The 20,289-nt window shown below is 60.6% G+C and overlaps 1 protein-coding gene across 1 annotated transcript; it reads right to left on the bottom strand.

Moving 5' to 3' along the window:
• Positions 1-462: 462 nt before the first annotated feature.
• On the bottom strand, positions 463-19,270 carry CDC42BPG (CDC42 binding protein kinase gamma). The gene is made up of 37 exons (XM_063096001.1): positions 19,111-19,270; positions 16,464-16,555; positions 16,301-16,384; positions 15,598-15,693; positions 15,165-15,313; positions 14,522-14,615; positions 14,080-14,280; positions 13,707-13,955; positions 13,192-13,271; positions 12,352-12,449; positions 12,178-12,258; positions 11,807-11,913; positions 11,527-11,706; positions 11,141-11,230; positions 10,890-10,996; positions 10,736-10,805; positions 10,440-10,546; positions 10,247-10,361; positions 9,867-10,015; positions 9,701-9,789; positions 9,404-9,456; positions 9,219-9,317; positions 9,079-9,138; positions 8,707-8,812; positions 8,303-8,436; positions 8,084-8,223; positions 7,922-8,003; positions 6,945-7,161; positions 5,928-5,990; positions 5,216-5,815; positions 3,964-4,061; positions 3,799-3,883; positions 3,539-3,659; positions 3,339-3,456; positions 2,990-3,113; positions 2,789-2,874; positions 463-1,595 (listed from the first exon to the last, which is right to left on the bottom strand). Exons 1-37 carry the CDS (start codon positions 19,268-19,270, stop codon positions 1,539-1,541), a joined length of 4,641 nt encoding a protein of 1,546 aa, XP_062952071.1. The 3' UTR covers positions 463-1,538.
• Between the last annotated feature and the right edge of the window lie 1,019 nt (positions 19,271-20,289).

Raw genomic sequence — 20,289 nt, forward strand, 5'->3', positions numbered from 1 at the left:
CTCTGGCTGCTGGCTGGGTTTGGACCAAGAGAGGCAGGAAATCGGAGGGAGCAGAGTGAGGTGGAGGAATTTATTTCCTGGGCTGCCTCCTGCTAGGCCATGGCTAAGTTCTTCTGCGGAAAGCCACAGCTCCTGTCAGGTGGCACCACTGCCTCTTCCTGCCTGGCTGGTCTGACAGTTCCAACAGTTCCCCACTGCTGCTAGGGCCCCTGGGCACCACCTCTCCTTGGTGGGTTCCCTTAACACTGCCCACACTTCCGTAAACCGTCCCTTCATTATCCAGCTCTCCTCATTTACCCCATTCGAGTGTGCCATCTGATTCCTGAAAATGCAGGAAGGTAACCTGGTCTTTAACTGTCCATGATACCCCCACTCCTCCCCCCACCCCCGATCCCCCCATTTTCTGAACCCCAGAAGCACAGATCCAGACAGGGAAGCCAGCAGCTTACAAAGTTGTCTTTATTGGTTTCTTGCTGCTTCACAGAGCATTAGAGTCTATCCCTCCTGGGAATGTGGCATTTGAGAAGATAAATACTTATTTTGCCCCCACACTTTAGTAGGGGGAGGTTTAATAAAAACAGTAATATAATAACAATAATAATGACTGTGATCAATAATAAAATGCCCCCTAAGTTCCCCTAATACAGAGTTGGTTGAAGCTTCGAGAAAAAGGAGCCCCCTTTCTAGGAAGGGCCAGTGTGTGTCTAGAGACCATCCAGTGGCCCCCCGCCAGGTGCCCAACTCCCACCAAGAAGCCCTTATAAATACCCTCCCCACCCCGTCCCTGCCTAGAAATTATCTTCCCCTCTGGGCGGATTAGCTGACAAAGGCAGTCCTCACTGTGCCCCTCTCTCTCCCCAATCTCACCAAGCTCCTCCCCAGAGAAAGGACCCTGGGTCTGCTCTCCTCCCGTCCCTCTCCCCTGTCTCTCCCTGGTCCTCCTCTATGTCACTCCTTCATCCCTCTCTCCTCCTCTGGATAGCTTCTGTCTCCTTCTACTTCCCATCACCTCTTCCTCCACCTCCTTTTCTCTCCGCCTTGCCTCTCTCTCACCTCCTTCACCTACATCCTTCCCCCTCTTTCTCTATCCTCCTTTCCTCTGGATCAGAGCCGGTCTTTCCCACCCTGGCCCTGAGCAGAGACCCATACAGGTCTCATCTTGGCCCCAGCTGGGAACCAGACAGTCCACAGACAAGACCCCTGACCTGCTCCCAGGAACTCAGTCCTTCTCTATCCCTCATTCTAAGAGCTTTGGCACCATCACCTCTGGACACCAGGACAAATGAAGTGCCACTCTATTCCCAGTAGCTAGAACAGGCTGGGGCTGGGAGCAGAAGGGAAAGGCGAGATGAGGGCTGGGAGTCAGGACCCCCAAATTCTGGGAACCCAGGCAAGTCTCCCAGTCACTGCCCAGACCAGGCCCTCCCTGAGTCCAAATTTCCACATGCCCCGGACCAGCCGGAGTATGGCACGCCTCACGCTCTTTGCTTCCTCATGTCTTTCTGTGCTGGGATTGGGGTGGACCCTTCCAGAGGGTATCAAGGGGAACTCTCTGATTCAGGAGCTGGGGGGAGGCTCCGGGGTCGTTCTGAGACCTGGAGGTGAAAGAGAAGGAAGTCAGGGTGGGAAGAGGCAGGGAGGACTCTTTCCTCACCAGTCCATTGCCTCCCAGAGGCCTCCCTAGGACCCATCACCTGCTGTAGCAGAGCCCATGGAGGAATCCAGATGTGACATGGGATGGGCTTACATGATCACTGGAAGAAACTGGAGAACTCCCATTTAACTCTGAATGAACTTAAACTTCTTTTGCTCCATTCTTTTTTCAATCAAAAAATATGTTTTACTGACCCCCACCATAAAGGAGCCCAGAGTCAAGGAAGGAGGATGGGTTCCCAGAAGAAAACCACAGCACAGCAGAAGCCACAAGGAAGGGATAGAGGTGGAGAGAGGGGAGTGGCTAAGGTCGCACCAGCTCCAGGGAGGCAGTGACCACCTGACCAGGTGGCCAGGAAGGTTTCTTTGAAGTTGACAGTGGTGGGCAGCCTTGAGAGCAGCCTGAGGAAAGGGAAGGGCATTCAAAGCAGGGGCAAGAGCCTGAAAATGTGGAAGAACATGGCAAGTCCCAGGGCTCTGAGTGGCCTGGGGTGACTGCAGTGGGGGTGGGAGTTGGGGGGCAGTGCAGAGGGTTGAAGATGTGGCCAGTGGGTGAGAGGGAGCCTTCCCAGCTCTTCTTAGGTCTTCCCCTGTCCTCAGTCAGAATGGATTGCTCCCTCCTCTAGCCACCCCACCGCCACCTCCCTCCATAGGCTGAGCCTCTGTAAGAAGCCCAAGAGCTCCCCTTCTGTGCTGACTCCTTCCAAGGTACAGACTCAGCAATAACCTCGTTTTATAGGTCAGACAAGCTCAGGGAAGTTGGGTACCTCCCCAGGAGCAGTCAGAGACAAGATTCTCACCTAGACCAACCTGCCTGCAGGCCCCTGCTGGTGCCCACAGGTGGGGTGAGACAGGTAAGAGCTTACATCTCTCTCTTTCTCCCTGTTTGTTTTTGCTTTTTTTTTTTTTTTTGTAGCTAGCCTGTATGGGGATCTGAACCCGTGACCTTGAGGTTATAAAGCTGTGCTTTAACCAACTGAGCTAACTGGCCAGTCTTCAGCCCGCATCTCTTAGGGTTGAGGACAGGGATGGACACAGCCTGTTTTCCGGCCTCAGGTCACACGCAGGGCTTAGCAAGGAACAGAACTGCCCGTCTTTCGAATGGAGGAGGGAAAAGCCCCTTCCTCTGGCTCACCTGCGTTAGAGAGGCGGCGGGGCTCAGAGATCCCTGGCGGCAGGACACAGACTCGCTGGACAGAGACGTCCAAGGTTTCCTCTTCACTGCTCCAGCAGTATGGGGGGACAAAAGAAGCCAAGGTCAAGTCTGTGGGGGGGGCCCAAAGGGGGTGGTAACTTGGGCGGGGGTGTGGCACTGGGGGCTGGGGGCTGCCCTTACTGGGGTCTGCTTCTCCAGCGAGGTCGACACTGCCTGTGGAGGCTGGGCGCCGCGACGCCTCGGAGAAGCTGTGGGGCCGCTGCGGGCCGGAACTGCGGGCACCTCGGCCTCTCTCTTCTGGAGCCTGCTAGGGGACAATGCAGAGGGGATTGGGACCGGAAGGCCCAACAGACCAGGACAAATCAACTCCCCTCCGCCTCCAGCCTGAACGTGCTAAGGTCCCAGGTACAGAGGAGGAGTCACGGGCCTCCGGGTCCTCCCAGGTAGTGCAGTGAATGAGCTCACCAGAGAGGCCGGTGATTGGCTCAGCCTCACCAGCGAGGCTTGTGATTGGCTCCGGGGGACTCACCCGCGGCAGGTCCCTGGCGCTGGGCCTCCCGTTGGAAGGGCCCATGTGCACAAGGTGGTTGAAGTTGGTGGGCGGAGAGATGAGCTTGGAGCGCACAAAAGGATCCTTCAGCAGCTCCCTGCGGGCGGAGCGGGTGCGTGAGGCGGCGCGGCCAAGGTAACGCCCCGCCCCCGCCCCGCCGCGGCATCGCGCACGCGCACCTGCGCTGCTGCTTCTGCTGCTCCTCCGACACGCGGAAGGAGAAGCGGCGCTTGCTCTTGGTGCGGAACAGCTGGCGCCGGCTGTTGTCGGTGAGGTCGGGGATGTCGAACTCGTCCTTCTCTGTGGGAGAAACACAGAGCAGGGCGGTGCTCACAAGTCCCCAAGGCCCCGGTCTGCTGGCGCTGAGAGACACACACCCACACGTGAGCACAGGTGAACGCGCACACGTGTACACACACCCGCGCGCACGCTCCCTCACCTGCCAGCCGGTTCCTGAGGTAGGTCAGGCGGACCTTCTCGGTGCCATAGAGGAACAGGGAACCCTCGGGATTCAGGGGCCGCACCTGAGGCAGCAGGCACAGAGGTCAGGCCATGCCAGCCGACCCCACCCCACTGCAGCGCTGGGGCCTGGGCAGGCCCTCACCTTCTTGAGCGGCACAGTCTGGACCCACTCTGCTCTCCTCACGTCAAACACCTCGATGGAATTGTCGCTGAACACTGTCAGGTAGGGGGCTGCGTAACCTGCAGGCGGGAAACTGCCTGTGCTGTGCAGCCCCTGGCATGTCAGGCACCTCTCTGAGCTTGTTTCCTTTTATTTATTTCCACGGCTGGCCGGTACGGGCATCCGAACCCTTGACCATGGTGTTATAACATCGCCCTCTAACCAACTGAGCTAACAGGCCAGGCCTTGAGCTTGTTTCCTCCTCTGTACCATGGAGAACACCCTGTGCCCACACCTCATGCAAAGGTCCTTCCTCCGAAGACTCTCCCCTTGTCCCAGCCAACCTCCATAACAAATTAGACAACCACGGAGCGCTCACTACATGCCTGGCACAGTTCTAAACACTAGACATGTATTTTATCCCTTAATTCTCAAACAACTCTGAGCAGGTTCTATAATCACCTCTAATTTACAGATGAGAGAATGGAAACCCCAGAGCTAAGTAATGGCCGAGGTCACCCAGCTGATGAACGACAGCTGGGATTTGGCCCCTGGCAGTCTGGGTCCGATGCCTACAATGCTGAATGTCTGTGCTACACCCAACCCACAGGCCCCACCCCAGAAGAGCCATCGCACATGAAGGAAGCTCTGTTCCTCTCTTCCAGCCTTTAGCCTGCCATCACACCAGTTACTTAAGTGCCCCAGACTGCCCCACTGTCTCATCCATTCATTCATTCATTCATTCCTCCAAGCATTCCTAGTTCCTCGAGTATGCTTGCCTGGGCTGGGTGCTGGACGTGGATGAAGAAACCAACCCCAGCCCATTGTGCAGGCTCCCAGTGCACCAAACATGTCATAAAGTAGGAAGTTCTATGAGCCAGGAAAGAGATTTGAACAAAGAGAAGCGAAGGACCATAATGGCAGAGGACAGGACAGGGAGCATGAAGGCAGTGATAACAATGACAGCAATCATGGTGGTCATTTACTGAGTGCCTACCAGGTCCAGGACCAAGCCAGTATTGGAGCTGGACTTGGAGTTTGCCAGGTACAAAAGGAAGGAGAGCAGCTCAGCAGGCGGAAGGGCATGCGCTAAGGCATGGAAGAGGCAGATCCCACGTGAGCCACCAAGGGTAGGCCAGGGTGTGCAGAGCCTCCAATGCCAAACTCAGGAGTTTGGGTAGGATCCCATTTTCCTCCAAAACACCAAAGGCGCCAGGCCTTCCACAGGCCTTACCCCAGCCTGTGGGCGCCGCTGGCCACAGCAGCTCATGGCCACGAGATTTGCGGCCAGCACCATCCACGTAGACTCCAGCAGTGGTGAAGAGCAGCAGGAATTCACTGAGGCTGAGCTCCACGGTGCCGAGCGCCTCTCCCAGGCCCCCACGGGACGGTGGCAGCTCCTCAGGCACCAGACCGGCCCCCAGTGCTAAGGGCGCAGCCTCGTTGAGCAGTGGGTAGAGTGTGAAGGCACCAGCAGCACCAACACACAGCCGGTCACCCAGCAGCCCCAGGCTCTGCACAGGTGCGGGTGCCTGCAGCTCACGGATGCGGTGCTGCCAGGGCCCAGGGCCTGGGCCCAGCTGGTAGCACAGCACTTGGCGCTTGACAGCTATACAGAGCACGGGGGTGCGGGCCTGCAGGATGCGCCCGGCTGCCAGTGCCTGGCAGCCTCGAGACTCAGGGATCTTGGTGCCCACTGCCTCCACACTCTCCAGGTCGGCCAGGGTGAAGAGGCGCACACTGGGGCCACGGCCGCACAGCACAACCAGCAGGCCTGCAGTGGAGCTCACAGCCAGCCGCTGCACCCGCCGGCACTCCCCCACCTGGAAGATGTCTGTGGGGTTGGCGAGGGGAGTGTCACCAGCAGGTGGGTAACGAACAGCCCACTCCTCATCCTCCTCTGTCCCCTGGAGCTGACCCCACCCTGGCCCAGCCTTGGCATGTACCGTTGCTGTGCAGATGGATCACAAACAGCCCCTCCTCAGTGCCCAGAGCAAGCCGTTCCTGGTCTGGTAGAGGAAGGGAGAGGGTCAGGGGTCAGAGGGCCCATCCAGTGATGGGGAGACTGGCAGTCTCCTGCCCTTGCTGGGCCTCAGTTTCTCTTGAGGAAATGGAGGTAGTAATAATCCCACTGTCCCTTGTCCTTGCATCACTGGACTCTTCTCCCCCACAGTCTGGACTGGCTCTCATGGGAGAATGGCTGTGGGGGCCCACCACCTCGAGCTGTGGGATTTGGCCTACGTCACGTCACTTCTCAGAGCCTCGGTTTCCCCTTATGTAAACTGGGGCTGATGATGGTCTGTTTCTCACAGAGTGGCTGTGAGCAGGAGAGGAAGCAGTGCTGGGCAAGTATGAAGCAGAGCCCCTTACTTCATAACGCCCTTATCCCCTGTGGCTCCCTGCTGGCCTGGGGACCCGTGCATCTCTCCTGTGGCCCCTGTCCCCAGGGACTACAGGGAGAGGTCCCAACACCCCAGGGCAGGGGCTGCTGGGGAAGCTCTGCTTCCCACCTCTTTCCCAGTTATGGAGGGGCCCTGCTGAGGCCCAGACTCCCGGCCGCACACAAGTGCACCTCATGGCAGCTCCAAACATGAGATGCTGTGAGGCTCCGGGGGGTTCCACAGCTCCCCCACAGTCATCCAGCTGTTAGGAAGACAACCACACCAAATTCCTTGTTTGTCTTTCTAAAGTTATGGTTCCTTCCGCTCACCTGAGATTCCTCTAGGAAAAGCCGAGACTGAGGCACAAAAACATGGAGCGGCGAGAAGCCAGGCCCCTGCCCTGGCCCAGGACTCTTCACACAGCCATGCACAGAGCGGGGTCAAGAGGATTCTTGTGCAAGGCAGAGTCCACAGCCCATGGCTGCAGGGAATGGTCAGTGACAGTGGCCTTGTGACTGTGCCTGGGCCACCACCACCCCTACTTCTCCCCAATGCCTGCCCAAGGTGGTGCCCTTAGCTCACCGATGATGGCAGCGCAGAGTGCATGGGGCAGCAGTGGTAGCCTGTTGTCATAGGCCTCCTTGAGTGTATACACGGGCAGGGGCCTCGGTCGTGCGGCCAGCAGCAGCCGCTGCAGCTCACCCAGCACCTGCAGCCAGCGCTCCCGCTCCCCCTCGTTTTCTGCCAGCAGCAGCACACTGCACGTGGTTGGTGGCACTGTCAGCTGGGAAGCTGTCACCTACAGGCAGGGACCCAGGCTGGAGGCCATGGCTGAGAGCTATCCACCTTCCTCCCTTCCCTTCTCCACCAGCTGATGTTGATAAACACGGACTGTGTGCTTGCCAGGTGCAGGGTTAGTCACTGTCTACAGCAAGGGACAAGCCAGACAGGGTGGCCAGAGCAAGACACAGATAATTCCAGAGCCCTGTGATCAGCCATAATAGGGGAAGGACAGGCACTATGGGAACACAGTGTAGGTCCCCTAACCCAGGCCAAGAGGTGAAGAACCACCACCCAGGGGACAAGACATTTCTGCTGGAGCCTGAGGGATGACTCGACTACCTAGGAGTTGGTCAAGGGGGGGTGAGGGGTTGGGGACCGGCAGGGGCTGGCGTTTTGTGCAGGGGGACAGAATGAGAAGGACCAAGCATGAGGTGCACATGGGGTGCAGGGCACTCTTGGTACTGGAGAAAGTAAGGTGTGGCCAGAGCAGAGGGGAGAGGGCCAGGGAGGCCTGCAGGGCCAGATCCAGGGGCCTCAAGTCCTCGGTCAGGAGCACCCCGAGGGCAGCGGGCAGCCACAGAAGGGTCCTAAACAAGGCAGGACATGGGCAGATTCACATGTGGAAAGTCTGTTGTGGCTGCAGGCTGGAGGCTACTGTGGCCGTCCACGTGGAGGCAACGGACTGGCTGAGGAGGGCAGCCGTGGTGAGGGAGAACAGGGGCCAGGGTGGGGACAGCATGGAAAGGTTGATAGTCCATCCTGCCCTAGGCACTCACCCTAAAGATGCGTGGTAGGTCCCTGGATTGGGCATGGATAACATCAGAGGCCAGGACAGGAGTGGCGGAGAACTGGGGGTCCCTGGGAGGTCCATGGAGCAGGTCAGAGATCACACCAGCTCTGGCTGCCCCACTAGCCCCTTGCCACTGCCCAGCACCCACCTCAGATCCAGCGCCTGCAGGAGGGCCCCGCTGGCTGGGCTGAGCCGCGGCTCTGGAGCATCAAACAGCAGCAGGCGCGAGTCACTGAGGGCAGCAAACACCCGCTGCCAGCCCCGCCGGACGCCCAAGGGCCGTGGCACCTGGGGGAAGGTAGCATGGGAGTCCCCGCGCAGACCCTCGCCCTGGGCCCGGCAGCCCCGGCCCCCAGCCCCAGCTTACCGCGAGGAAGCCCTCGTAGGCAGTGCCCGTGCCTGTTTCGGGGTGCACTCCCAGGGCACTGCGAAGGAGGTCAGGGGGCACGGGGCAGGGTGGGGCCTGTGGGGCACAGGTTGAGTGACAGAAGTAGCCGCAGGCTGTGGGGAAAGCGGGAAAAGGTGGATGGTGTGAGGCTGGGAGGGGACAGCATTCCCAGCTGCAGCTTCCCTGAGCTACGGTGGCACCTGAAATGTCACCACTTCCCCATCAAGTGAGAAAAGAAAGATAAAGAAAAACTGAGCAGTGGGAAATTTGACCAGGAGGTGCCAGTGACCCTGGGTTGAGAGAAAAGCCAGGGTGTCAGGGTCACACACCTGGGGGCTGTGGCCAGAAAATGGGAGGTAGGGGTGTGGGGGGGGGATTCTCACCATCACAGCCCAGCCCCTGGCGGCCCAGGCCTAGCATCAGCGAGGTGCAGCGGAGACACTTGGTAGGGGATGGGAAGCTCCGGGGGCGCAGCGTGTGTGAGCCAGGCTGAGGAGGGAGACAAGCCATTACCCACGCTGGCCCACAGCCTCCCAGGGTCCCATGCCCCATTCCTGAGGGGCCAGGTGGGACAAGGGGCTGAGCCAGGCGGGAACACGGACGCTGGGCTCCAACCAGCAGTCAAACTCATGGCCACTGCCACCGCCCCAAATGCGGTCTGCCAGCCATGAGGCTCGTGGAGGGTACCAACCAGGTCTTCAGAGACCAGCAGAATGGCTTGTCCCCCACCCCATTTCGCCCTTCTGGGCACTGACCTTAGTAGGAGGAGCTTCTGCAGGGGCAGCAGCAGCAGCAAGCACTCTGGGAAACACGGCCTACGGAGAGCAAGCCAGCAGATGAGAAGGGCATGAGGCAGAGGGGGCCAGCCCCAGCTGGGGACCCTGCCTGTCCTCACCCCCATGCGCAGGCTGCGGCGGCCCTCCGGCCTCAGTTCTGGCTCCACCCCAGGCCTTGGGGCCTCTGCTGAGATGCCAGGGTCCTTGGCAGAATCCTTCTGGGGATGGAAGAAGGAGGGACAAAGTCAAGGTGCCGGCGCCTCTCCCCAGTTCTCCCCAACAAGTCGCTCCACCTGGCTCTTACCTCTGAGCTCCAGAAGGACAGGAAGGGAATCAGGGAGTTTGAGGGCTTGGTGTCTGCAAACAAAGGGTGTGGGTCACTGGGGGAGGGGTGGACCTGGCCTGAGGAACCAGGGGCCAGCAGGGCTGGGGCTGGCACACAGCAGGTGCTCAGTAAATCAGTGACCAATAGTGAGGCAAGCATCAGAGTCTGGGAATAGGCTCCTATCTCCACAGCCCTGCAAAGCTGTCGTGGGAGCCCCTAGGTAGCCATGAGGCTGGCGTGGGGCCTGGCCCAGGGACAGGCATGTGGCGCACTCACCCCCCGGCCCACGGGCCCGCAGCTCCTCCCGCAGCACAGCCAGCTCCTGCTGCAGGGCCTGGCTCTGCTTCTCGGCCTCCTGCAGACGGCTGGGGGAGAACGGGCACAAGCTCATCACAGGCCTCTGCACAGCCCCGGCCCCTGCAGCGCCTGCCCCCGGGCTCACCGCTCAGCCTGCAGCTGGGCCTCCTGCACCTGCGCCAGCCGCTCCTGCAGGCCCTGCTTGGCACGGATCTCAGCCTCCAGCGCTGACTGCAGCTCCAGCCTGGCTGAGGCCTCCATCTTCTGCAGCCGCCGTGCCTTCCACTGGTGGTCCTGGTGGCCAGGGGGCACCCACGTAAGGTGCCATCTGGGCAAGGCTGCCTCAGAGGTCCCCTCCCACCAAGCGCAGCTGCCCATGCCACCTGGTCAGGCTCAAAGCCCTAGCTCTGCTAGTGAGCTGCTGTGAGCATAGGTAAGTCACTGACCTTCCATGAACTCAGTGTCCCCACCTATAGAATGAGGCTATGGCACCCCCCAACCTCCCAGGGTGTCTCTGAGGCTCACCAGTGGCCGGGAAGGGAGTGTCTGGGTGCCCACGTTCCGCAAGGACTCCAGCTCCTCAGCCATCTTGGTGGCCAGGGCCTGCAGGTAACCTCTGGAGACCTTCTCATCGTTCACCCTGATTGGAAGGGGGCTCAGGGTCATGGGCAGGGCCCACAGCCCCACTTGGGCCCCACCCCTGGCCACGGGCACCCACCAGCTGAGGATGTCGGCAATCTGGGCCTCCCAGTTGCTCTCCGTCTCCCGCCGCTCGCCCTCCAGCCGCTGCTTGCTCTGCTGCTCCTGCTCCAGTTCTTCTGCCAGCTGCGGGTCAGCAGGAAGGAGGGTCAGTCCCCAGGGGGCCTGGCAGCCCTGAGCCTCGTTTGTGTCCACCCCTGCTCACCTGCCACAGCTTGCCTTCCAGCTGGGACCCTGGTGGCTCTGCCCACCCACCTTACCACTCCCCACCTCCAGCCCTTGTCTGTCTGTCCTGCCCCCGTCTGCCCTGCTTACCCTCTCCTGCTCCCGGCTCAGCCGCTGGTTCTCCTCCTGTAGCCAGCACAGAGCCTCCTTCCCACTTGGCCTGGGGAGGAGAAGGCCAAGGTAGGTGACTGCCAGCCCGGGCTCATGCCCTGCCCCTCCCCGCCACCCCTGGCTGCCCACTCACTCATGGCTGCGGGCCCGCTCCAGCTGCTCACGCAGGGTGGCCACCTCCTTCCTCAGTTCACCCTCGGTTGGTCCCATGCCATTAGTCTCAGAGGCTGTGTGGACGGTCTTAAGAACATGGACAGGGTCAGGGCAGGGGCCCGAAAGGCCATGGCCCACCCCCCCTAGGACACAGGCCTGTCCCTGAGGCCCTGAGTAGGAGTCAGGCCAAAGGAGGAAGTACCTCTTGCCAAAGGAGTAAGACCTCACTACCTTGACTGGAGAAGACTCTGCAAGGTTTTGCTCACACTGTCCCTGCAGCCGTGTCACCTCCCGGCTCAAGGTGGCTGCCTGGGCCTCCAGCTGTGATGGGGTGCAGAGGCAGGCCAATGCTGACTTAGCCCCCCAACCCCTCTGCCCCACTTTACTACAAAGTCTCAGGCTCTGCCCCCAACAGCTGGTGTGAAGAAGCAGTGGACTCCCAGACTGTCCTGTCCCAATCCCCATCCCTGGCCCAGCCTCTGCCAGTCACACTGGGGGGTGCTAAGGCAGGTGGTATTCCCAGCACCTTGCGCCAACCTTCCCAGGCTTCCTCCAGCCACGATGTGGGTCACATGGGAAGGGCCTAGCCACTGTCCCTACCCCCACCTGTCACCCACCTCCCTGCGGGCATCCCGGGCTTCCTCCAGCTGGGAGCTCAGGGCCTGGGTCTGGCTGGCTGTGGCTGCCTCTCTCTCCTGGGCCTCCTGCAGCCTCTGGAGCAGCTCCTCCTGCCTCCTCTGGGCTCTGCATAGCTCCTGCTCCTGAGTCTGCAGCCGTGCGTGAGCCTCGGCCAGCTCCTGGGGAGTCAGGGGGGTGGGAAGGGTAAGCTCAGAGTCAGGGCATGGACCTCTGCCGCATGAAGGCCTGGGCCACCCACCTGCCTCACCAGGCCCTCACCTGGTGGAGCTGGTCTTTCTCCTGATGTAGGTTACTATCCTGGCCTGGGCTACCAGCATGGGGCCCAGCCATCTGGGACAAGGGAGTCTTGCTGTCCATCAGCGGCTCTGCCAGAAATAGTCACTAAGATCTGCACATACTGACAGCCCCATTCTCAGCCAGATACTCCACATGCAGCACCTCGGGAACCTTCTCCACAGCCTGGGAGGTGGGTCTCCTTGGCCCATTTTCCATGTATAGGCTCAGAGAGTTTAAGATACTCCCACAAGTTCACATAGAATACAGAGCAGGGTCAGGACTGGAACCCAGATGGGAATACCCGTGTGCTGGGAAAGCCGCTTGGACTGCAGGGTGGGCATGGCGGGCAATACCTGACAGCCTCTCCTGTAGAGTCTGCACTTCCTTCCGTAGCTGCTCCAGCTCCTGATGGTCTGTGGGGCTGCTCAGGGCCTCTGGAGGGGAGGTGGCAGCCCCAGGTGAGTAGCTAGTCCCACAGCAGTAGCCCCAGGGCCAGCCCCCAACCCTGGCCAGCTGCTCCCCCACACCTTGGTGCTTCCAGCTCAACTCCACCTTCTCCTGCTCCATACAGTGGAGCTTCCGTTCCAGAGCAGCCGACAGCTCAGAGTTGCTGTCAGGACCAGAGCTAGGGGAGGGCAGGGACAACACCCATTGGCAAAAACCCCACCCCCAAAGCCTCTCCATCCAATCATTCTTTCATCCAAGGAACAACCAGGCCAGGCCCTGCCCTCGGGAGACCCCAGGTTGGTGCCACAGGCAGTAGTGGCTCCAGGGCACAGGCTTTAGAGTCCCCAGGCCCAGGCTCAAGCCCTAGTCCAGGCCCTTACAAGCTGCATGACCTTGAACAGTCACCTAACATAGCTGAGCCTCAGTTTCCTCACAGGAAAATAAGGTGATAAAAGGGCCCCTTCCAAGGGCTGTCAAGAGGTCTTGGTGAGATGAGCCCAGTGGCCCATGCCTGGCACACAGCGGGCCCTCGGGGAGTGCTGTTCAGCTCTCCTCGTCTCCGAGCATTCCTCACCATGAGCTCACTGTGCTCTCAGGCTGGCCCTTCGTATGGGACTGGATGGAGGTCATCCTGCCCATTTTGCAGAGGCACAGGGTGAGGCTCAGGAACAGGAGGGCCCTTCAAACTCCAGGCCTCTGGCTCTGAGTCCAGTGCATTCTCAGGCTGCTGTGGAGAGCACTGTGATAGCCACATACTGGGATGGGCCTGGAGGGGCACAGGTGTGGCTTTACCAGGAGCCTGAGGACCTGAGGGCTCAGAGAACCTGTCACATACAGCTGCTGGGTCGCTGCCCTCTTTCCTGGAGTCCTGATGGGCTATGCCTCCAGCTTCCCACCAGCTATGTAAGGGCTAGACCCACCTGCCGGAGGTATAGGTGAAGCCCACAAATGGCAAGTGGTGGCCCGAGAAGGCCCCGTGGGAGGGTGGCGGCAGGGTCCCCTGTAGAAGAAGAGAGGAGAGTCACAGAGTCAACAGGCACAGTCCAGGCTGAGGCTTGACAACCGGAAGACCCCTGGGACTGGGCATGACAACCTCCCCTTGCTCAGATGGGAACTAGGGGGATAATGTGGCCCTGACCAAAATGGACCACGGCTCCCACGCACCCTTGAGGTTCTAGCCTCAGGGGCTTCTGGGAGTTTTCTTCCTTACATGAATTCTGGTTAAGAGGATGACACCTGGGATCAAAGGACTTTCACTTGACACAACCCACCTCCGTGCAGGAGAACTGGCCCAGGTGAACCGTAACTCTCATGAGGTCCTGGGGTCCAAAGGCCTGACCCACAGCCCAGCAACTGCTCTAAGGAACTTTTGGGGGTCCCCTCAGCCAGCAAGTGGCAGGGCAGCTCCCCTCCTGCAGCGGCACCCAGCACTCACTGGATGGTTGAGGGTGTCATCATCAACGTCGAAGTTGGAGGTATCCATGGGCCCGCGAAGCTCAGGGATATAGGGGGCACTGCTGGTTGCCAGTCGCTCCCAGTCCACGCCTTCAAAGAAGGGGTGGTTCCGGAAGTCATCCAGCCCGCCGCGGCCCAGCCGCTCCTCCTGGCGGCACAGCAGCTGGCGGATCAGGTCTCGGGCACTGGCTGGCACCTCAGGCACATCCGGGGGGAACTGCAGGTGGTCCTGCAGGCCAGGGAGGGGTCAGGTGGGTCAGGCTGGGTCAAGTGTCCAGGATCCCACGCTTGCCTGAAGGCATCTCCAACCACCCGGACTCCAACCACTGCCCTTCCTGAAACCCCTTCCAGACCTCATGGTTCATGATCTTGCCATAGGTTTCCACCAGGGATTCAGCATAGAAGGGCGTCTCCCCAAAGAGCAGCTCATAGGCGCAGACTCCCAGCGACCACCAATCACACTGTGGGCCGTAGTGACCCTTGCCCTCCTCCATGGCCTGCAGGATCTCAGGAGAGATATAATCCGGTGTCCCTACTGCCACCGACGAATCCACCTGTGGGTGGTGGTGTTGATGACACCACCAGGACAGCTTTGAGCTCGGCTAGGCCTCCTGATCCTGCACACTGCAGCCCCGGGTCTGGCACCCCCATCCCCCAGGCTCAGCTGGCCTGGTGCCCCACTGAGGGCCTGGGCCCCCCTGCACCAGCCCTTTTTACCCCTGGAGACTGACACCCCTGCACCCATTCCCTGAGAGCTTGGCCTTCCCAGTGTCCCCTCAAAGGTGGGGTCCTTACCATTCCACTGCTGTTGAGACGCAGGCAGGAACCAAAGTCAGCCAGGCGGATGTGCCCATTCATGTCCAACAGGACATTGTCCGGCTTGACATCCCTGGGGAGGGACAGGGAGAGTAAAGGGCTTGACCTGCGTGTGTGGAGGTGTGTTTAGGCACATGCCCAGCTGCATGTGCACAGGCATGTGCAAACACTGGGGTGTGTGTGTGTGCACTCACATGTGTTCCTGTGTACATGTGAGCAATGTGTGCACACGCATGTGGGACGGAGAGAAGGCTGATGGCCAGGAGAAAGAAGGGGGCGAGATTGGGGAAAAGGACCCACAAGGATGCTCTCGGAGACAGCAGGGAGTACTGAGGGGGGTACAGGAGTCAGACTTTCGTAGTGCAGACCAGGACTCAGCCACCCATGAGCTGAGTGACCTTGAGCCAGGTGCTTACCTGTGCTATGCTCTGACTTCTACCACTGCAAAATGGGGATGACAGTAGCTCCCACCACATAAGGTTGTTTGGCGTGAGCATTCAAAGGAACCACATGCATGAAGCACCCAACTCGGGGTTTGGCACAGGATGAGTGCTCAGCAAACCTCGGCTATCCCCAGAGCAGCCAGCAGGGGTTGAACAGGGCAGCAGGGGCTGGGGCCCACCTGTGGACATAGCCCAGCTGGTGCAGCGAGTGGATGGCCAGCACCATCTCTGCCAGGTAGAACTGGGCCAGCTCGGGCGGGAGGCGGTCCTCGAAGCGGCTCAGCAGCGTGAGCAGGTCCCCGCCAGCATAGTAGTCCATCACCAGGTACTGGGTGTGGTGGGAAGGGGACTAGAATCAGACTGGGGACAGGGGCACCTGCCCACCTCACAGTGGTCCTGGGGGGTTCTGGGAAAACAGGGCTGTGTCTTCCAGCAGCTCTGGAGTGGCCAGTTCCCAGCCAGAGCTCAGGCGCAGGAACTGGTGGGAAGTGGAAGCCTCTTGGTACCAGCAGGAGAGGTCTGCCTCTCTCTTTGGACCCAGCACCCCTGGCCTCAAGGGCCTTCTCCTCTGTCCCCAGGCAGCCCCCCTCCAACCCCACCAAGTAGCCTCACCAGGTACTCCTCATCTTGGAAGGCATAGTGCAAAGCAGTCACCCAACGGCTGTCCCCCTTCACAAGGACGTCCCGCTCCTCCCGGAAACAGGCCGTCTGCAGCAGGTTTGTGGGGGCAGAGGGTGGGTGGGTTCAGAGCCCAGGAAACCCCCCTTGCCAGCTCAGGGGATGGAGAAAGACTCAGTAAGCCTAGGAGCCCACATCGAGGTCACAGCTCTGCCCCACCCCAGGCTGACCTTGGATGAGCCGGAGCCTGTGCGTTATGGCTCTGGGTCTCAGTGTTACCATAAGGAAAATGGGAACAACTCTGCCTGCCTTTCGGTTTTTTGTTGTTGTTGTTGTTGTTGTTGTTGTTTTTAAAGATGACCGGTAAGGGGATCTTAACCCTTGGCTTGGTGTTGTCAGCACCACGCTCAGCCAGTGAGCAAACCGGCCATCCCTATATAGGGATCTGAACCCGTGGCCTTGGTGTTATCAGCACCACACTCTCCCGACTGAGCCACAGGCTGGCCCTGCCTGCCTTTTGGAAAGGCTTATTGTGAGAAAGGGATAGGAGATTGGCAACTGCTGAGGGTGGTATCCTTGGCTGGTCAGCAGCCATGCCCACACTTTCCCCCGGATGCCCTGTGGGCCTCGATGGCAGTACACACCCACCCCCACTCCACATGCAGGGTGCCAAAGTCCCACCAGACCCCAAACTGACCTCGGCCCTCTTCAGCATCTCCCATTTGTGCAGCATTTTCATGGCAAAAATCTGCCCACTGTCCCTCTGCCTCACCACAGCGACCTGACGCCACAGGGAGAATGAGTCAGCCAAGCCCAGGTGTGACCGCCTCCTCCCCACCTACCCCAGGCCCTTTGCTCACCTCCCCAAAGGCCCCTCGGCCGATCACCTTCAGGATCTCAAAGTCATCTCTCTGCAGACGCAGCTCCTTCACCTTTGTTACGAAGGGGCTGGCTGAGGGGACATAGAGTGGGGCTCGGCACACTTGCAGAGAGGGCCCCAGCTCCCTCCCTCACCTTGGGGAAGCCAGGAGCTGCAACTCCCATGAGGCCAGGGAACAGATGACCTCCCCAGGGACAGCCTCCAGCCAAGGGGTTGATAGGATCTGGAGCCCATTTGGCCATGATCAGGAAGCATGGAAGGTGAGGGTCCTGGCTCAGCTGACCACCTGGGCCCCTGTCCCCAGATTCCAGGCAGCCTCCATCCCAGATGTTGATGGGACAGTAGTTTTCCCCAGCCTGGGGCCTGACCCTGACTGGCAGGTCACCCTGGGGACCATGGGATACCATTCCCACCGCCAGCTCAAAGTTCTTAGCCCCCTAATGGGCCAGACCAGAGATTGTCTTGGGAAACTGGACAGGCAAGATTCTTTGTTCCCAGAGAAACTTCTCTGCCATTCGGGAACTGTGGGACCAAGCTCTGGGCCTGGGTCCGAGGACCCTGTAGGCACAGAGGTACCTAGCTGGAGGTGAGCCCTGGGACAGCCCTGGTGGGCAGGAAGGACAATGTTCCCATAGGGTTCTGGGAGGACAGGATCTGTGCTCCCCATGTGGGGCCCCATCGGTCTGGAGGCATAGATACTGCCTGCACAGGTGCTCGTAAGACTCAAAAACAAGGCCAAAAACTTCTTTACCTGGTGCCCAGGTGTGAGCACTCAGGATCCCCTCCAGGCCTGGCCAGCCCCGTGACTCTCAGCCCTGCCTTCCTCGCTGGACGAGGCCTTTGCCTAGCCAAGAACCGCCTCCTTCCGCACAGTCCCCAATACCTCCATGAGGTATCAGATTAGGGCATCTCCAGCTGCTCCCAGGCCCTTCCCAGGCCTGGAAAAGCCACAGGCTGGGTGGAGGACATTAGTCTTAGGAATTTAGGGAGGCAGGAGTGACCAGTCAGGATTGGGGCAGCTGTGGTCTGGCACCCTGCCTCAGTTTCCCCCTGCCAGGAGGGAAACTCCTTGCCAGCTGGGCGGGTCTGTGGGTGGGACAGAGAGCTGCTCCACAGGTTCATCAGGCAGAACCCCCGCAGCAAGGGTGGTGTGGAAACCTCATTACAGAAATTAATTGTCTCTTTCCCAGGTCTGTGTGTGGAGCCGAGGAGGAGCAGCCACAGGCCTCCAAGGGAGAACCGAGGCCAGGGCGGTGACCCCCAGCCAGACAGGGGCCAAAGCCTGGGGCCCACAGCCAGGAGGATCCAGGCCTCCAGGACAGGCTGCCCAGTCCCCTTGTCTTGTCACAGGGGATGGGGGCTCCAGGAGGAGCAGGGACAAGTCGGGGCAGGAGGGAAGTGAGTCACCACCCTTTGAGTTACCTCGGGAGATGTCAACAGACAGGCCCCCATGCTGGGGTCCCTGGCAGAGGTGCCAGAGGCAGGCAGGGAGGAGTACACTCATGTGTGCAAACACACACACGTGTGCGTGGGTGTCATGGGGGGGTGGGTGATGACAACACAGTCAGACACACACACATAATATGCAGGAGTCCCAGGGAGACAGGGGCCTTCTGACTGCCCTTACCCTGGACAGAAGAGCTGGGGACAGGCCAACTTGCTGGCACATCTGGGTGGCAGGCCCCCAACCATGCCAGGCAGGGCCTTGTGCCCGCCCAGAGCTCAGGAGCGCCAGGAACGCTAGTCGTCCACTGGGTAAACACCCGCCTCACCCTGCTCTTCCCCCATGGCCCTGCCGGTGTGACCGGGGAACCCTCAGGCTGGCGCCAGTGCCCACAGTGGGTTCAGGGTCACCCAGGGCCAGCCACTCCCGGTGCTGAGTCAACAGGGAAAGGGTGCAGACCCACCTCCAGCCAGGGCCCCCTCCCCAGCCCTGGAGGAATAGCCCTTAGGAAGCCTGGCCAGCAGTTTGCACAGAAAAGGGGGCTGAGATTGGTTCCTGAGTCCATGCTGGGGTGGTTGTGCATGCCAGGAAATGGATGGGTGGGCGGCGGTCTGCAATTGTGCAACACCTGTGGATCTGTGAGTGTGCAGCATTGTGGCTGGGGTGGTCTACAGGGCAAAGTGCAGGGCTCCCTGGGTCTCTCCATGAGCTGTGTGAGTGTCCCGGTGTGTCCGTGAGGAATGAAGGAGACTGAGAAAGGCGTGTCAGCGCATGGTCTGCACGGGGGTCTGCATGTACGTGTGTGTTCTGCGTGGGGAATGAGGTGTGATGCTGTGCTGAGCGAGGAATCCTGCACGTGACTGGGGGGGGCGTGTACTGGGCGCACGCGGCTGGGGTCTATACCTGGGGACAAGTTGGTGTGTCTGTGTGAGGTGTGTTGTGTACATGAGCCGGGGTCTGTGAGTGGTAACGAGCGTGTGTGTGAATCTGAGCCACTGAGGTGTGCAGGTGAATGAGCAGGCCGCGGGGTCCGGTGGCACGTGTCAGAGCCGGTGCGGGGAGTCTGCCAGGGGAAGCTGTAAGGGTGCGGTCCCTGAGGGAGGGTCTGTGGGTGTAGAGCGCGCGGAGGTCCCCGCGCGGTGTCCCAGGAGCCGCCCCCCTCGGTGCCGTCCGGGCCACTCACCCCAGCTCAGGAACTGTGCCACGTTGCGCTCCCGCCGCAGGGGGGCGCTGCTGAGCTCGTGGTGCAGCCCCAGCAGCAGATCCAGGAGGCCGTCGAGCCCCGGGCCGTCGCCGGCCTCGCCCCGCGCCAGCCGCTCCAGCGCGCGCAGCCGCCGCTCCATGGCTGCGGCTGGAGCCCCGCGCCCGGGCTAGAGCCAGGCCGCCCGCATGCCCGCCCGTCGGTCGGTCCGTCCGTCCGTCCGCGCGTCCTCCCCCCACCCTCCCGCCCTGCCCTCCCCGCTGTCACCTTCCTCCGCCGCCGCCTGCGCGCCCTCACCTGGGCGCCGCGCCCCGCCCCGACGGACGGGCAGGTGCGCGCCGGCCAATGGGAAACGCGGCTGAAGGTGAAGGTGGGAGGGCGTAGGCGCGTGTGGGCGGGGCCAACTCCCGGCCAGGAAGTGAGGGGGCGGGCCGCGGGGAGTAACCCCTGGGCTGGGCTGGGTCGCGCAGGCCGGGGGGGGGGGGGGGGGGGGGGGGGGGGGGGGAGGGCTTCCAGGGGGTCGAAAAGAGCGCCCCAATCCCTGCGCGCCCCCAGCCCCAGCCCAACCTGGGTTCTCGCCTAGTCCTGCCCTGGGTGGGGGATGCCCAGGGCACTACAACTTCCCTCGCCACCTGGGCAGCGGCCGCTTCTCCCTGGGCTCAGGGACAGGGGCTGGGAACGCTCGCGGCTCCGGAGCCGGATGGGAATTGTAGTTCGCTCTCTCCCCGTTTGCCCGCCGCGCTGGGCAACTCCCTTCAAAGGTTCTTTTTTCTTTTCTTTTTAAAAAAGTCTCTGATCTCAATTTGCGTCGTTAGAGCTGCCATCGGAGACAGGTAGGTGGGGTTGGGATGGTCACACCCATTTGGCAGATGGGCACAGTGAGGCCTGGGAAGAACGAAGGTGCATGGGAGGGGTGACGGTGAGGACGCTCCGGAGCTGGAGTGGGCTGGGGTCCCTCCACCACAGGCTTTTTTAAGCCTCGGCAGGAGTAGGACCTGTGACCAGACCTGGAATGTGAAGGTCAAGGACAAGTCCGAGATGGGCTGGAGGAGGTGGGGAGGGGAGGGGCTGGCTGTCCAGTGGTGTTTCTGGTTTCTGGACCAGACGCCATGAGACTGTGGGTCTATCCAAAAGGAGAGATCATTTTAGTGGCTTTAGACA

The sequence above is a fragment of the Cynocephalus volans genome, chromosome 4 (assembly GCF_027409185.1).
Source record: "Cynocephalus volans isolate mCynVol1 chromosome 4, mCynVol1.pri, whole genome shotgun sequence".
Lineage (NCBI taxonomy): Eukaryota > Metazoa > Chordata > Mammalia > Dermoptera > Cynocephalidae > Cynocephalus > Cynocephalus volans.

Excerpts from the sequence above, each read along its gene's own strand:
- CDC42BPG (XM_063096001.1), bottom strand. The coding sequence starts at position 19,270 with ATGGAGCGGCGGCTGCGCGCGCTGGAGCGGCTGGCGCGGGGCGAGGCC. Across the intron at positions 15,694-16,300 it reads AGATGCTGAAGAGGGCCGAG|ACGGCCTGTTTCCGGGAGGA; the intron begins GTCAGTTTGGGG and ends AACCTGCTGCAG. Across the intron at positions 3,884-3,963 it reads AGACTGTGCCGCTCAAGAAG|GTGCGGCCCCTGAATCCCGA; the intron begins GTGAGGGCCTGC and ends CTGCTGCCTCAG.